Below are 19,197 nucleotides of genomic sequence, written 5' to 3'. Positions count from 1 at the left end.
GGAATACAAGTCCTTATTAAAAGTTGGATCAAAACTGTGGAAATGGACGAAAATTATATTAAAAAGTATCTAATTATTAATCAATAGTGTGTTTTAACCTATGAAACTGCCTTTTAATTTCTTGATAATTAATAGGAGAAAAAAAATTCGGAGGCATTAGATTTTGACTGACCCTCGTATGCATATATCTAATATTAAATGAACACTCAGTCAAACCAAAGCATTTGATGTGGTGGAAAGGATTGTTTGGTCGAAGCGGAAATGGGCAGGTCATATTGTTAAGTAAATACCAGCCTTCATCGATGTTTTTTTTGGCTGATTACCTTTCTTTCCCAAGACCCATCCTTATGACACCTACCAAATATCAAGGTAGAAAAAAAAATGTATTTTGAACAAAACACACAACATTTTTGACAATACATTACATCACATAAAAAGTTCTTGAATTTGTTACGTGTCGTTGTAAACATCGTTACATTTCATAGTGCATTTCATGATCCAGTGCCCGAAATTGAAGAACATTCAGATCATATCAAAGGTAGGTGTCTATTTGATGTTCCTATTCTTTCTTCAAATATTTCCAACCTATCACAAAAATTAATGAAATTCCTTTTTCCATTACAGTCCACTTTTTTTTAACACATATTGCTCCATGTCTGATGATGGATGGGCAAAGCATTTTCTCAAATGGAGACCAAATAACACAAGGCCCTAAGGACGCCCACCAATGAGATGATCAAATGATATTCGGAGGTTTGCCTGTAGAATGATGAATGAGAACGACGCTGAAAAGGAAGGAACGGAGAAAAATGTGGAGGCCAATGTTCTGCATTGGACCAAAATGGGAGGATAATGATAATAAATGTGAACTTTATGACATCAACCATGTATGTCTTGAATAATTTACACCTTTTGTCGTTAAAATGATGAAATTAGGCACAGAACCAGAGTGGTAAATATCATGGATTATGTACAGGAGTTGAAGTGACCATAAACAGAGCATGTGGCACGGCAGGATTCCACAAGACGGTCGACTCCTAGAGTTCTAAAGTGGAAATTTTGGGAGAAAAAGGTATCGAAAGACTTCAAAAGAGGTGAACCGACGGTATCACCGCTGTGAAGGGGAAGATATGGCTGCAAAAATCAAACGATGAAAAAATGCAAACGTATGCAAGCAGCCTGTATTAAGCAGAAGAGAGATCGATGCTGAGGAAGGAAAAATAAAAAGAAAAAGTTTTTAAGCGCCTGCTTATTAATATTGTGGCTGCCAATAATATTTTTATAAGCCTGGTATTTATTCACAAAAATACTACAGTGAGAGTGCGGTACCCAATGTACATATTATAAGGGCGCGCAAACGCGACAACAACGAACAACACGGCAATTACCCTTCTCTGCCTTCACCAGCACTCTTGTTTTCAACTTGTTAATTGAAGATTACTGTATCCTTCCAGTCGGCCTCGTGGGGTTATGATCAGCGCATTTGGCTACCATGCAAGAGGTCTCGGGTTTGTTTTCCGACATGTTTGTTATAAAATATTTATTTAAAAGGGTTTTTTCATACCGAAAGTGGAGTACATGATAAATATATTTAGCTTTTTAATTTTTATTTTCTATTGAATATGTTATGTCACTCGAATTATAAAAAAAAAAAAACTAGAATTTTATTAGTTGGTTAGAAGAAGTTGTCATTTGGCAATACGCCTGCCAATATGCAAATGGAATGGATGCAAAAAAAAAATATTTTTTTTCAAAATCAAAGTTAATATTGTGGAAAAATGTTTTCATTCATATTTTAAAAAATTATAAATTGTCAAAAAATGTGCCTTCAAGAAAACGCACCCCATGATTGCTCGTGCCACTCATGACGTTGAGAGATTGTTTGCTCACAATGTCTGCCATTTTTTCTTACTATTTGTTTGGACCGTTATTGTCGTGGGGTTTTTACGAAGGATTTTGACGTTGTGAATTATATATAATTATACATATGGGTTCTACACAGTATTTATAACCTTTACTTCCAGACATGCTGCACAAAAAAAGTTTTAAAATCAATAACATAACATGTAAATAAACACGAATGAAATAATAAAGGACGGTCTCCACAAAAAAAGTACGTACAGGAATGACAAAACGTCAAAATTTGATGCAAATCGTGAAGTATGAGGAGCGTTGGCAATGCACTGAAGCGTTTTCATAGGAACTCAGAAAAGAATTGTAAATTATTAATTTTTTTTTGTCGTTTTTAGCTTTAGCAGTCCATTATTAATTTACGATCGTAAAAAAAGTTATATATTTCCCTACTCAAATTATATACCACCGGGGGCGTCGGTATACTATTGATACTCGTATAATCAAAATTCAAAGGATATTTGCTTATTTGGTGTTTATAATGGAATAGTATTTTATTTGTTCTACACTTCTAGTTAAATCACATGCCTTGAAATGTATGTACTCGTATTACGTCAAGTGACAGTGATTGAGTCTGTAACACGGAAGGAATAAGATTTAGAAGGAAATTTCTTACAAGGAAGTCCTAGATTGATTGAGCAGGTAAAATATAAAGCGTAAGGAAAATAACAGGTATTTTTTTGGAAATAGAGGTAAAAATTATCATTTCCACATGGGTAAGACGAATATTTTTCATAAAATAACAAATAACTATCCAATTCTGGTCAGGAAATCTACCAAACGCCCGATGTAATCAGCTCCATCAAGATGGGATGCTTGAAGGGGCTGGCCATATAATTAGAACGAAGGACGAAAACCCTATAAAACGCGTAACTCTCTCTGTGCCACAGAAACGACGAAGACCAGGAAACCCACAAATGTGATTAATGGACTGCATCAACGCAGATATGACAATGTTGGAAGTGAGTAACTGAAGAGCAATGAAACCGGTAAGAGTGGTGGAGACTCCGGGATTCAGTAAAGGCCCACCCAGGGCTGTCGAACTTATGATGATGACGATAATCCAATTCTGGCACTGGTTTAATTTTTAAATTACAAAACTTTAAAAAATCGTTAACACAGTAACAAAAACAAACCATCACTCCGTTTCTCCATAGGGGTAGGCAGAGAAGATAGAACGTCATATCACTCTATCTTGGCATACAGAACTCTACATTCATACATCTTCTCATGCAAGCACGCCGATTATTGCTACTTTTGACATGTCCATCTTCAAGTATTTGATGGACTTGATCGTGCCATGTCTTTCCCGGTCTTCCTCGTTTTCTGCATCCATCAACATTCGCATCGTAGATCATTTTAGCCGTTCTTTCGGTGTCCATTCGCTTTACATGTCCAAACCAACGCAGCACCCCTTTTTTGATTCTGTCAATAATGCTTGTCTCAGCCTTACACAGTTCATGGATCTTGACATTTGTGCACTTATCATACATTGTTTTACCACACATTTACCTGAAGGATTGCATTTCAACAGCATTTAACCTACTTTCATCATCATTTTTCCAATTCCATACTTTGCTCCCATACATTAGAGTTGACACTAGAACTCCATTGTTAACTGCTAGTTTAGCCTCCTGCGATAAACATTTGTCTGCCAAAGTAGATTTCAGTGCACCGTTCACCCTGTTCCCGGCAGTCAACCTCCTTTCAATATCTTTCTTGGTCTTTCCATCCCTAGTAAACATACTTTCCCAGGCAACACGATACATAAAAATAAAAACAAAAGTTTATACTTAGTATGATAATCAGCCAAAATATATTTCTTCCTACCTTTCCAAACCGTTATGTTTGAAAAAAATAGGAGTACATGGGCATATTCTAGGTTATTAAACAGAATCTTATAGTTTTATCTTAAAGACAGGCACCGTGGCGCAGTTGGTAAGACGGCCAACGGGTTGCGGGACGGTTGCGGGTTCGATTTCGCCAGTTGCAAGAAAAAAATCCATGAAAGATTTTTTTCTCAATTTGTCTCGGTTTTTGTGGCGTATTTTTCGTTACCTCCTTCCATATCCCCTCTATCCCAACTGCTGATAAGCCTCAAAATAGAGGCTTAGCGGGTTATTTCTTTTTTTTTAAATGCAAAATCTGATACAAAAATAAACTAAAAATATATACTTTACCATGAAAAGAGGAGAGAGGATGGGAAAGAAAATAGAAAGAGAAAGATTCGTCTCAAATATTTCGATACTGACATTTTGATCTTGATTTAAAAGTTAATAAATAAAGGGCGTCTCTGACATAAGTAAGTTGATTATTCCACAATCAAGCAGTTACTACGATGCAAAGGAGACAAAAAAAATAGAGCGTTGAACAAGTACTTTATTTGGGAAATCAACAGTTCCACATATATATTTTTAGTAAACAAACAGATATAGTGTATAAACTCAGAACTAATAACAGATTTCCACATAGTATACAAAGTTAGTAAAGAAAATATATTACAAATCAAATAAATACATACAATTTATACATAAAAAAATGTTATTTTCATGTACTCAATAATCAATCAAAGATTTTTTAAATATTAATTTTAAGAGCATTAAGTTACTGTAAATTGGGCAGGATACGGACAAAAATGCTTGAAGAGAGGAAAAGGAGGGGAGGGGAGATGTACATATTTATTATTATAATGTCTACTAAGTTACATAATACATTTTTAGTGTAAATTTTAAATCTGACATAGTGATGTTTGTGTAATATATATTTTTAAATTTTGTATTGTACATTGAAAAAGTCCTACGAAAAAAAGCATTTTTAACATACGATGTTTTACTTATTGGTACATGAAACAGGTGGCACCGCCTACAAATCCTGGCTGGCACATGTATTGTTATTAAACCACGCAGCTCTGTACAGTCAACCATTCCTGTCATAATTTTGTAAAGCAGTAGTTGGTCCGCACACACTCTGCGGTATTGTAGAGAAATGACTCCATGGAAGGTGGAGGCAGTGAGAGTAGATACATAATAAATACCGGTTTTGTATTTAAGGTACTTTATAAATTTGTTTTGAATATTTTCTATTCTACTTATATAAATGGTATACTGGAGATTCCATATCTGAGAGGCGTATTCCAAATGGCTTCTGACAAATGTATAATATAATAAAATAAGGGCCTTTGGATTATCAAAGTGTTTACTCATTCGAATTATGAAACCTAACATGCTCAATGCTTTGGAGGTAATTTTATTGATATGCGATTCAAAAAGTAGTTTTGAGTCTAAAACAATCCCAAGATCTTTAATTTCGTGCTTTCCCATTAGTACATTATTGTTTAGTTTGTAATCAAAATTAAGAATTTTTCTTTTCCTTGTGAATGTAATACAGACACATTTATTTATATTCATAAACAGTTTAAAAGAGTTATTTTGTTACAAGAACGAAGATATAGTCCATGTTGTGATAGAGGTTTAAAAAGATCTGTCGGATTAACAGTCCAATTGGTTTTATTCAAAATATTGCGAAGTGATAGGATGTAAATAATTAACTTATGCCTGATACTGAGCCGGGGAAGTTGCGTGTGGTATTCGGTTTTCTGGTCAAAATTGCGAAGATTAAAGATATGACCTAAACAAATATTTTGCAATCGTTCCAACTTATCAAGCAGTTCAGAATTAGCATCTGAGTAACACACATCTGCGTAATCGAGAAATGGGAGAAGTAATCTATGGACTTATGTTTGCCTAACGCTGATTGGTAAGGAAATCTGCAGACTTAAAGGTGAGTTCAAACTGCAATAAAGATTTATTTTATTTTATTTTGGTCTCTTTTATACAACTTTTATTTTGGGATTCTAAGAGAATCTCGACTTTCTTCGGGTGCTTAAAAAAAGGACAAAAAACGTCGTTTGTCTGTTTAACTTTTTAATCCACCCCAAGCCAGCCAAAATGTAATAACGATAATCATTGCAAAGAAAAAAAATGAGAAAAGGGTAGCAAATACTATAAACTTGTGTAAAAATCGTGGATAAAAAACAAAGTAAAACACACAGTTAAAAACATAGTTACAGTCATGAGGTTTAGTTAAAAATAAAGAAGACCTCCAAAATTCAATAAAAAAAACGATTCAAAAGGAGACATGTGTTGGCTATTTACAGCCATCATCAACCCCCCAATTTCACTGGGGAAAGAAACTTCTTTAGCTTGTGGCTGTTAGAATATTTCCATGGTTCTGGCATTATATTATAATGCTTTTGTCCTATGTAGGAGTATTGTCTCTGTGCTATCAAAAATATTTAATTTAAATATTCCCGACAAACCGTTTGTGTTGTACAATTTATTCAGTAAAATATTTCCAGAATAAATGTTTTATTCTGAATATACAGACATATTTTTTCAACAGAGAAATGCCTTTTCTAAGTCAACTGATTCCTGTAAAACGTACTTATTTGTATAAAATGTACAATTCAATAAAATAAAATTGTATTTTAGGAATAAAACTACCTTTCGTTTTGGATATCTTATTTAACAATTGCAAATAATTTATTTTTTTAATATCATAAAGATAAAATTTTCTTAGGTTTAAATTGCTCATATATTTTTTTAAGTGTTATAACCAGTACGTTTGCCTATCATGCAAGAGGTCTTGGGTTCGATTATTGACGTGGTTGATATGAAATATTTATTTGAAAAGGGTGTTTTCACACTAGAATATTTTATAATTCCTGGACTAGTACCGGAAGCGTAAGACTGATTATCTTACATTCATGTTACAAAAAAAATCAAGATACGCTGCAATTGATTTACCAATACAGTGCCCTTTTGCACTATTAGGTGTGAAAAGGGGATGATGATCTCCTCTTATAAAATATCTTCTATCTCAGTTGTAATATAATAACATTAATAACTCCCGGATTACGAATTCAAAAATTTGGACAAACTCAAAATATGGTTGATTTATTTAATTGTATTTGCTTTTTTTCTAAAAACATAAAGAGGTCACAAGTCCTAACTCTATGGGATAAAAATTTAGACAGATAGAGTATTAGTACAGCCAATCATCAAGTCATAAAGTTTTACACGTAGACACAACCGGATTACCAATTTACTTAACTCATAGAAATTCCCCCTATAAGGAAAATTCAGCCCTGAACCCTTTTCTATAAAAACATGTTTTGTCTCTGATAGCTTCAATATCTTCCAAAATATTTGAAATTCTCGATTTAATAGAGGACAAGTTTCTCTCAGCGAAAGTCATGCATGCATTGGGTATTGCCACTTAATAGATATACCTATATTATAATTAAGTTTCTGGAAATATCTCGTAAGAACGTTTTGCTGAAATCTCTTCTTTTCGTTCGACCAGAGGTGTGTCGTTCATTAAAAATCCTCAGTATGTACTTGAAATGAAACATTTGTTCCTTGCATGACATAATAAAAAAGCTCTTTATTGTACCATTTTCAATACAATTTACAAGTTTTAAGCAAATATATTATTTTCATACTTCGGCACCCATACACACGCACCCTCTCCTCATTCATTCCCACACGCACATGTATCCTCTCCCTCATTCATTCACGCATACACACATTCACATACACATGAATACAAACGTCACACAAATACAATTACTAAACTTCTTTTCTTATATATTATGTGTCATTATATTTACAGTGGATTTTTTTAATTGGCTTTAGTATTGTTAAGATTTTTCTAATTATTTTGTTTATGTAATAGCTGTGAAAATCCCAAATAAAAAAAATAAAAAAAATAAATAAAAAAAATAATAAGGACATCCATTTATCATGTTGGGTAGAATGAATATAAAACACATAATTTCAAACGTACTGTTTTGAAAATTGCGTCGTTTGCAAGCAATTAACTTTATTGAAAGCCGCCCAAACGCAAAATATTTTTTAGCAAAAAAGAGAATTTGCTCTGAGTGAATCACACGCAATGTATAATATAAGCGTTCGAAAAATTGCTTCGACCCACATAGCAGTATAGGCCTGCTTTCAACGTCAATAGCTTTTCATTGAACTGGTTTACCGAGGTCATATTTAAAAAAAAACAAGCAACGTTTGATATTACTTTTTTCAAAAATAAAATATCATTGCATGTATTTACTATTAGTTCTATTAAAAACCAATCCATACTAATATTATAAATGTAAAAGTGTGTTTGTTTGTTTTTTGTGTTTCTTTCACGTCCGATCGACATATTTTTTTGCATAGAAATAGCCAGAGGTGAGAAGTGAAATAGGATACTTATTTTTCATCCCCTTATAAAAAAAAGTTCAATTAAAAAAAATATTTATTTCGTCAACAATGAGTAACATTATTTGAAAAGTAATTGACGGTAAGGTGATGTGTCAAAAAAAATCAACTTGAAATATTTTTTTTAAATAGCTATAATTTATTTGCTTTATCTATGGTTAGTTTGCTTTGCTTTTTGTTTTGATTTTGTCGTAGGATTTTGGATTTGTGAACAGAATAACCATGCTGGATTGCTATTAACTAAAGGATCATCATATTTGTTTCAAAGTGATAGTTAGAAGACCGGCAATCTATACCAGCTATTTTAGAAAGAAAGATATATTTTTCTACTGGGAAAATTCTTATTGATGAACGAAAAAACTAATTGAATACAATAATTTCATTTGGGCGAAGCTTCGGGTTAAAGCTTATATTTAATATGTTTGTATGTCATAATGATTTGTTTTTCCAAAAATACTAAATAATAATTAATAAAGTTTTGTGTAAGATGTTCTTGAACCCTTTTAGCCCGGGCGTTCATTAAATTTTACATAAGTTATTTATTTTTTTCACTCTCGTACCAAACAAAATTTAAAAGCGGCGAGTTGAATTTTTAATTACTGGAACCCATTACGCTTCGATAATCAGTATTAAAAAAAATAATACAAAAATAAACCTACAGTTTCGGGAGAGCACTCCTCTCATCTACGGGCTTTAGAAAGGAGCGCTCTCCCGAAACAGTTGATTGACAAATTAACCGGGTTGGTAAAAATTAACCCCACGGTCCCGTGATAGTATTGTGGAGTGATAGTATTTATTTACTCACGAGCCAAAGGTTCGAAGTTCAAATCCAACTCTACCACAACTCGATTTCTATCTTTGCAGCACAAGTTATTTACGACTTTAAGGAAATGGTCTGAAAATTTAAATATTTGAGAAAATAATAATAAATCACGCATTTTTCTTTTTATTGAAAAAAAAGCATTTGATTTACGGATTGAGTTGAAGTGACTCCTGATAATGCAATTCATATGTACTTTGTGTTATATGATTTAAAAATAAATAAAATAATCAATGTGATTTTTCTTGAACCTGAGTGTTCTGTGATATGATTTACCACTGTACTTGGGCCCCCTGGACTGTTGTTGTAAAAAAGTCCTAAGAACCATTTAAACCTTAAACTTACTCTTTTATTTTACTTACTTTCCATGTGTTTCATAAGTTTTTATTGCTTTATTAAGTTAGTTCATAACATCTTAAGAACTAATATATTTTTTGTTAATTTTGCCAATTATTGTCAGGTTTACGCCTAATGTATTTCCCATTAAATTATATTATGATGTGGATACTGAAAAGCTTAATAGTAATAAACACACAGAAAAATACAATCCTATAATTAGAAAAAAGGACACTTAAAATAAAAATTAGCAGAGCACCGTAAAAAGCGCATTCTTAACACATATTACGAAGTCATGCGACATTTATTAATAAGGGATCTTTCTATTAATTTATGATTTGCTCGTAATTTAGCTAAACACAAACAATGGATCAGTGAGTCACTAAATATTCAATTTCAACATGCAATCCGTCAGCAAACATGAAAAATAAAATGAAAGCCTCGTGACACTGTTTTTATATTCGGCGATTTAATCCAAGCAATTTCAATGATTTGCATTGTAGGTACATTGTATAAATGTTTTGAATACTTTTAGATCGATTTTAAAGTGTATTATAAATATTTAAAGCATAAATTTTGAAGTCAAACATTTTATTAAATGTATCTCAGTAAATTGTTTATAACCACTCACCGACTTTTCTGTGTTTACCAGCTTTGAGACGTATCTGTCTTTCCGTTAAGACGCAAATCACACTAACACGCAAATCCCACTATACACCTTCACCATAGTAAATGCACAAAAATCTTAAACCAACGTGCTGATATGACACATTTATATAAGTAACTAACATTTACGTGCCCTGATTTTATGTTTATTTTACATTTGATCTTGTGAGAGCGATAGTTGAGAAAAAGTGAAAAATATGGAAATATTTCACTTTAGCAAGGTAATAGTCTATTAATCAATTTATATATATTTTTTAAACACAACAGGCTGGAGGCCTCATTTTCGTGGTGTATTAAAACACATAACACGTAGGCTTAAGAAAAATCACGTTTAATTGTTGTGCTCTCACTGGGAATTGAATCCGGAATCTTCCATAGGTGAGTCAAGCATCTTAGCCACTACAACAAAGAGGCATGATTTTGGCATGGCACTGATTCTTTTGATTTAGTCCCGTTCTATGATGATCTATTGTAATGCTTATTCAATACTAAGTAAATTATACTTCTTCATTCCTCCTTACAATCATAAAAAAAACTGTTATTCCCACATTTAAAAATGATATATAATCAATCCAAGTTCGTGTTAGCTACTAATAACATGTGTTATACTCGTATTAGCACGTTGGTTTTGTATTTTAGGAATTATAGTAGTATTTGCATGTTAGAGTAGTGTGTTAATAAATGAAAAAATTAATACGTCTCGAACCCACTAGATAAAGAAAACTCGGTATGTTGTTATACTTAAATATTTACTAACGTTTAATAAATATTTTTTGGTGATTAAAATAGAGGATACATGTACGTGATAGTTCATTGTTAAGTTTTTTTAATTTTTTTTTTAATGAAAAGAAATATTTGCGTTCTTACGATTTACCCAAATATTTAATTTTGAGGGCCATTTTCAACGAGTTGTAAATAACTCATTATTATAAAATGGAATCAAGTTAGGGCAAAGTGGGATTCGAACCACGGAACTTTGGTCCGTAAGTCCAAGACACAAGCCACAGGACCACGACCCGTTTAGGGTGCGATTAGCGCGTATGTAAAAAACTGTTCTGTGATCCTGGATTTTATTCCTGCCAAGGATTAGTTGAAATATTGATAAATGTTTATCTGCAATATAATATTAATCACAATGTGAATCAATTAAGTTCAGTGTGTCAAATAAATAGAAGTGTTTAAAAAAAATGGTCAACGAAATAATAAAATCTTATTTTAGTCACTGCTCATATTACCTAGTTGAGCATTTTTTTAGTGGGTAGAAAAAAATGAAAAATACGTCTTTCTTAAAAAACAATTATATTAATTATGTTAAGATGATACAAATGTTTTTGATTTAAAATCACGATAGCAGACCAAAATTATTATCACGAGGAGATAAATCACTTTCGTCAATTATTTTTTATAAAATATTGAATAACGTTGTTTCTGTGAAATCGTATTGTAGTTTGTTTGAATAATTTTGATGTTTTAAGTGAGAGTCATATGAAAATTTACGCTATAAATCAATTGGCGCTTGATGAATTTTGATGGTGCTGACGTACAATGATAAGTGAGACAATCAGGCAACATTTGCAATGCGATATTTCTTCCAAGACCTTGATTAACATGTTTATTATCAGTGCGAATTATATTTTGGGCTAAATTTCCATTCTCAGGCTAAAAAGTGAGTTTTGCTGACATTCACTCGTGCGTTGGATGCGTCATACAACTGTGACCCCTTTGTTGGTAAGCATAAACGTCGATTTCTACTGCAGATCAACAATAAAAACGGTTATCCAGTTATTTTGAATTATTAAAGCGGAGTTAACAAAACAGTTTTTTAATACTAATATTGAAACCCGATGAACATAATTAATTATTTAAAATGACAACCGATTATTAAATATTTGAAATAGTTACGTAGAAATTTATGTTGGTTTTACGGTCGAAATACAATTACTTAGTTTTAATATAAATCGGTGTTTCTTTTTTTTACTTTCATTTAAACGAAAACGATTGAAATTTTATGTAATTGTTAAAGACGACAGCTTTACAAAAACAGTGAGTCTTTGAGTAAAAAAAAATATGTATTTAATCAAGTATATTGATCAAACACAAAGATAAAATGAATAAAAAGTAGGCACCTACATAATAATGTAAAATTTGGTTTGTAAAAAAAATTGACATTTATTTTTCATTAAGTTTGATGTCAAAGTTTCTATTTTTGATCTATGCTAAAAATACGAATCAACGATGCTTAAATGAGGTTTGAAATATTTAAAAAGGAAATACCTTGATAAGTTTTAGTTTATTTGCAAGTTACCATTTCGTTTTAGTGTTAAAACTGATTGACCATTTTAAAGTTGAGTTCAGTAGGAAAAGACCCAGATTTTACCAACGCAGGTTTGTTGACAGGATTGCATTAGTTCTGTATTTTACCGTAGGGGTTTCTCGTCAGGTACGAGGTCCAGCTGGGCTGGTAGGCGCTGTATGGGGAGAGTCCGCCCCATCTCAAGGTTGAGGTGACGGTGTCAGAGTGCCACACGCCTCCCACGCGGGGATGGGAACCTGCGTCACACGTCATTGTCACGTCACTGAAACTCTCAGAACATTAGTCACAGAACTACCCCCTCGGCATGCTGCACTAGAAAAAAATAAGGAACCTTAAACTCCGATTTATAATATTCGCATCCTAAAAGAAACTCTTTTGTCACCCTTGTTTCATCGTAAAGCAAATTTTTAATGTAATAAAATATTTTTACCCTTATTACTAAAATAAACATATTATTTTTAATCACTAAATGTTTATTTATTTTTGTTCCGGTTTCAAAGCTTTACAAGATTTTTTATCAAATAACAATTTAATAATGAATATTATCGTATTTTATAATTTTACAATGACTACTAAATATTCGATTTAATATCATCGTTAAAATTCTAAAATGGGATAACATTCATTAATGAGTGTTTTTTTTTTTGTTTTTAAACGAAGTGATTATTATTTAATTTTCATCATAACTGCTTCAAATATAAAGATTACAAATAAATTGACATATGTCTTTTAATTAAGTTAACCACTTTAAAATAAATTGACACAGTATTCCCATACTAGCTGCTTCTTGGCAAAAGCAAATATTGCGTTGCTCTAAAAAGCTCGAAAAAAAGAGGACAATATAAAAGTACAGTAGAATTACGTTTATTAGAAATAAAAAATAAAGGAAAAATTCAATTGAGCAATTAACTTTGCTGGATATGTTTAAGTTAGTTTAAAATGTTAGTCCAATTCACTGTATTATTTCAAAAGCAATAAAGTCAGGCACTTATTAATTCGGAAAATTTGAATTTTACGATTGCTACATCATCTAATTACAAATTAATGACAAACAAAAAAAAACGGTCTATCAAACTCTGATCGCGTCGAAATTGTTTTACTGTAATTATGCTAAAATTGTATATAATTCAAGTTGTTCGCATTTCTACGAAACGTATGCAATATTTTGGTATAAAAAAGCTTTTGACGAGATAAGTGCCGCGTTTGTTGACTGTTAAAATTGATAAACGCAATCAAATGATAACTTGAAAGCAATATTTGGCCATATTGGCCACGTCAAAGCGCAATTCGAGTGTTTTTGCCACGTCATAAATATGACCGATGATAAATGAGTTATATTTTCAGACATGAAAGTTTTGTTAGTATGCTGGATTTCCTTTAATAAACGTGTACTAAGACAAAGTAATGATCAATTTAATCCCCGTAAGTGAAGAATTTACTTCCCTCTTTTTCTTAATCCAATGAAGTGAATATTATGAAATTCTGGAGTATCCACTTTAAACATGAAAATGCCAAGGCTATCAGGTTCCAGAGGTCTCTTTCGAGCAGCTTTTTTCGTTCAGCAATGAGCAAATTTTCATTGTGTATGAAAACCACCAAGGGGACTTAAGTCCTTAAATGCGGTGTGCGGTATGTGGGGACAAGCTAACACTACTGATTGTCAACGCACTTTTTGATAAAATCTTCACTCGCCCTTTGGAACGATGAAAAAATACAATTTGCCTCTAATGTGACATTATTGTTTCGGTTGAATTAAAAAAATGTTAAAAATTAACGTATCTTTGTTAATGTGAGAGATTTTATTTATTTATTAGTGTGTACACGGCACAAATGTCTTTTATAAACATAAAATAAATATATTTAACATAACAGTGTTCTATTACAAAATTATGAAATAATAAAAACAAACAAACAAAAAAACCATCACGCCGTTTCCCCGTAGGGGTAGGCAGAGAGGATAGAACGCCATAACACTATATCTTGGCATACAGACCTCGCTTCCTCTACATTCATACATCTTCTCATGCACGCACGTCGATTATTCCTACTTTTGACATGTCCATCTTCAAGTATTTGATGGACTTGATCGTGCCATGTCTTTCTCGGTCTTCCTCGTTTTCTGCATCCATCAACATTTGCATCGTAGATCCTTTTAGCCGTTCTTTCGCTGTCTATTTGCTCTACATGTCCAAACCAACGCAGCACACCTTTCTTGATTCTGTCAATAATGCATGTCTCAGCCTTACACACTTTACGGATCTCGACATTTGTGCACCTATCATACATCGTTTTACCACACATTTGCCTGAGGGATTGCATTTCATCAGCATTCAACCTACTTTCATCATCATTTTTCAAATTCCATACTTGCTCCCATACATTAGAGTTGGAACTAGAACTCCGTTGTAAACTGCTAGTTTAGCCTCCTGCGATAAACATTTGTTTGCCAAAGTAGATTTCAGTGCACCGTTCGCCCTGTTCCCAGCACTCACCCTCCTTTCAGTATCTTTCTCGGCCTTTCCATCCCTAGTAATAGTAAACATACTTCCCAGGTACACAAATTCTTCTACCTGATTCAGAATATCTCCGTTCACACTGATCTCACATAAAGTTATATTTTCATCCCTTTCAAAAATAAATTAATGAAATAATAAATTAACAATATATCTATACATACTCGCCTTACACAGTTGTTTTATAGATTATTCCATATAATTACTTTGGGATTTTAATACTTGATATACTTAGGTAAAAAAATAATTTAAACGATAAAAATAATAGAAATAAAGAAAACGCGTATATTTAAAATAGCAAAAGTCATAAATCATTGATTTGTTGGGATTGTTCCAATGTAAATTAAATGCCCTAGGTATAATACTAACTGTCTCCTGATAAGAGCTCAGGGGTTCTCAACTGTATTAAAAATAAATCATAAAAAGAAACAAACTGATAAACCCTTTAAAAAAATAAATATTAAAAATTATAAAATAAAAATCAAATAATAATGTTGGCGTTCCTAGTAGGTTTATTTTGCTGTTAAGATGATAATTTGTTATACATTTCTGTGCATTCACACTATGTATATTACGGTATATTTTAATTTAATTTAATATCTTACTGACGTTGCCTCTGAATATTAAATTGGAGTTAATGATTTTTTTTAAATACGTACAAAAATGACTCCGTAACAAGCATTTATACATAGATACGACAATACTGCCTTGTCTGTGGACCTATTGTCCTAGTGTGAATAGAAATTTGAAGGATAAGATATAACATTGTCTTAGAGGCAGTAAATTCTGCCTGTTTACTCCCACCACTGCGTGCGTCATCGTGTATCAATTTTCACAGCGTTCCGGGTTTGAACTACTAACGAAGTATCATACTGTCCTGTCATGCGCAGTTAAAACTTTTTACGGAGCTGGAAAATGAAAATATTATTATGTCTATTGTATTGTCCTCGGATGAACTCCGATAAATTCAAATGTCTTGTAAATAGTTGGCTCATTCAAAATGTGAACTCTCAAACTAATATAAAACACTTTGTAATAAAAATCTTATTATGGAATTTAAAACCTTTGGCCGTTTTGATAATATTGAGCAATATTTTTAACAGATTAAATGCAATGATAACGTCTCAGGTTTGAAGGATTATGTTGACCTTTTAATACACGCACATGCCAAATAATAAATTAATCGCGAATGCCGTGTATTAATCTCTCCAAAGTAATATTAAAAGTAATTTATCAGTTGACTAGTTGCAATTAATAGTGAAAATATATTATGAGTTGAGTGAAAATATTTTGTCATTTACGAGCGTTCTTAACAAAATATCAAATAAACAAATATACCTGTAAAATTACTAAAGCGATTTCAATAAAAAAAAAATTAAAAAAAACTATGTGTCTTTTAAAGAACTACTTTTAAAGGTACACTCAAGTTAAAATATTGTTTTTACTACCATAGATTTGAATGGTTAAGATTCAAAATGTATTTCGTTTTTTTAAATGACCGTAAGGTAACAGTAAATTAATATTGTGGTCTCGAGGAGTAAAGACAATGGTCGTTTGTGCTGGGTTTCGAGTTTGATTCTCAATGAGATTACAAATTAAATGCTATTTGTTTCTAGTGTGGGTATCTTTTTAATGTAGATACATAGGTAATTAAAAAAATAATACGTACAAAATTAAGTCAAGGCTCTATTGAAGCATAAAAAAACTTCTTTTTTATACTGATGAGTCGCGCTTTGATGGTAAAAGCGTTAGTGTTATTATATTTTACAGACAATCGTGTGCCAACGTTCCTTAAATCATTTTGAGTATTCATCATCAAATTATTTCAGAAGCAATTCTGTTTGTATCAAAAATAAAATTTAAAAAAAACTTTTAGCTTCGGTTTATTCAAAAATAAAATAATATTTTTGTACAAAGTAATTTCTTTTAATATCAATATTTCTTCGATGTTTGAAAAACATCAAGTTTTATACAAAAAAATAATATATATATAACCAATACCTAAAAAATACACTTAAGGCATAGCAAAATATTTTCTTTTAATACTCGTGCATTTTTTTTAAATCGAGTAATTTTTCTGAAAATTACAAAGCAATAAATAAAATATAATATAAATTAATGAAAACATAAAAAACAAAAAAAATAAAGTATGTTTTTTTGGACGACATACTTCCTAACAAATAAAAAAATTATAAATTACCATTGATAGGAAAAGGCACTAATTAAAATATCTTTCTTTCAAAATCTTAATAAGTACTTATGTGTTCTTTAAACATTTATATAGGTTTCAGAATAGGGAGGGAGATTAATGTTTCAGACACCAAAAAACAAGAATCAAGGCAAGTTAGAACAATCTCTACCATAAAAGACTAAAGATGTTTAATGGAGTTGCTGAAAGAGATTAGGGATAGTTGATCTATCGCATCGTTTCGTGGGATAGCAATAGTTTTCATTTAAAACAAACATCCATACAGCTAGAGTCATTAGAAAGAGTATAATAAATATATTCCATGACATAATTGACATAATTAATTTCCACAAAAAATGTATTCTTAAATTTCAAAAAAATCTGAATTTCAATAAACTTAGAAAGCTTGTAAAAAAATATCATTTCAAAAATTGACTAATTTATTGTTTTAATATAACTATGTTTAATTACAAGGTTTTGTTTCACCCGGTAAATTATAAACAAAATGATTTAAACTCCAAATAACATGCACAGTGTGGAGCATATTGACTACATTTCAAAAAAAAAGTTTTGAATATCATATTTTATCATATAAATTACATTTAATTCTAAACCCGGCGTCAATGAACCTGGGTGCAAGACGCCCGGCACAATTTTAAATGCTAACTACTTAAAGATTAGGATTCAGTAGCTGAAGTAAATAAACAGACGTATCGATAACATGCTTTGTTTTAGTAGTGCCTTGCGCGTGGGCTGAGAAAGGTGTGCTTAAAGTGCGAACGGATGCCTTTTACTCAGATTCATAGTTTGTGAAACATTATTGGGCACATACAATACGGAAAGTAATTCCGAAACATTTTTTTTTATGCTAAGCCCAAAATTTTGTTTATTTTTTAATTTGGTCTATATTTTGTGAAACATTATCGAGCACATAAAATACGGAAAGTTATCCCGAAGCGTTTTTTTTTATGCCAAGCTCAAAATTGTGTTTATTTTTTAATTTTATCTACCTGCGTATACATATTTTGAAAGCTTATGTTTTTATTTGAATCTCAGTTTATTTAGATTTATGTTTAAAAATTGTTTTTCGAATAAAGTTTTTGTTTCTATTTCACGTAGTTTCACAATTTATTGAATAAATGTCTAATTGAAAATAAACAATATATATTTTTTTAAATATTCTTATATTAAAATATATATTACAAAATATAAAAAAATACAAAAATTAAAATATAAAAAATTTATTTGAGTTAAGGATATCCCATTCCCGGTTCATTCACCGTGTGGTATAAAATAGGCTCTTTGACGCCGGGTTAAAAGTTACAATTACTCATTGTAAGACCTCTTGCATACTATTTTTACCTTTAGATGCAGAGTAATTTATTTGAGTCACAAACAATTGAAGCGATAATAGTAAATATGTAAGTGCAAATAGGTATCAAATGAATTGTTACTTACCAAATGGAAGCTCAAATCTGCAGTCTAATAAAATGGCGTGGCCTGTCGAGCCAACGGTGCCAACTATCTCTGAACCTCGAACCACGAGCTCTCCAGCTAAAGGAAACCAGCGACCACAACCTTCCTGTAAAGAAAAAAAAACATTATTAATAAAATACACGTTAAATAGTTACACGGGGATAAAGTATCAATTAAACTTTTGGGATAAATTTTATTAACTTATTTATTGACTAACGAGTACTCTCGCCTAAATAAGATTGAATTTTACGAATGAAACTTTACGCACGGTTTTTCTGAATCATAACGCAAAACTTTAGGGTAAGGTTTTTTTATGATGTACTGTAAAAAATATCGTTACAAATATTTTTTAAATCGCATTTTCCATTTTTTTATTATTTTTATTTGAGATTAAAAACGTATTTGACCAACGAAGTGATACGCAATGGATGTGGACTACAGAAGAGATTGATTAAGGGAAAGATAGGGGTTTGTGGAAAAAATGCAAGTCCGTGACACTAAGGATTGTCGTCATTTTCAAATTATAATAATTCATTATTTTGTTTCAAAAATTAATTTTAGTGAAAATATTTATTTGATTATTTTTTATAGTTTATCATGAGAAATGTTCCTCAGAAGTTTCGCGGTGTGGCCCTGAAATACCGTGTGTGTATTCTGTTTTTAACTATATTTACATTGCAATGAGGAAGTTCCGTGTT

The 19,197-nt window shown here is 31.4% G+C and overlaps 1 protein-coding gene across 1 annotated transcript in view; it reads right to left on the bottom strand.

Moving 5' to 3' along the window:
• The window catches only part of LOC148281035 (uncharacterized), a 585,537-nt gene that overhangs the window by 414,063 nt on the left and 152,277 nt on the right, over positions 1-19,197 (bottom strand). Inside the window, exons 5-6 of the mRNA XM_088227431.1 lie at positions 18,482-18,605; positions 12,430-12,558 (exon numbers count right to left, since the gene is read on the bottom strand). Coding sequence (XP_088083557.1) covers positions 12,430-12,558; positions 18,482-18,605 — 253 coding nt within the window. The remainder of the gene's footprint in view (positions 1-12,429; positions 12,559-18,481; positions 18,606-19,197) is intronic.

This window comes from Micrasema longulum, unplaced genomic scaffold (genome assembly GCF_059751315.1).
Source record: "Micrasema longulum isolate JH-2025_06_02 unplaced genomic scaffold, ASM5975131v1 h1tg000502l, whole genome shotgun sequence".
In the NCBI taxonomy this organism is placed as follows: Eukaryota; Metazoa; Arthropoda; class Insecta; order Trichoptera; family Brachycentridae; genus Micrasema; species Micrasema longulum.
The sequence above is the reverse complement of the archived record's forward strand: the minus strand, read 5'-3'. Positions and strand labels throughout refer to the sequence as shown.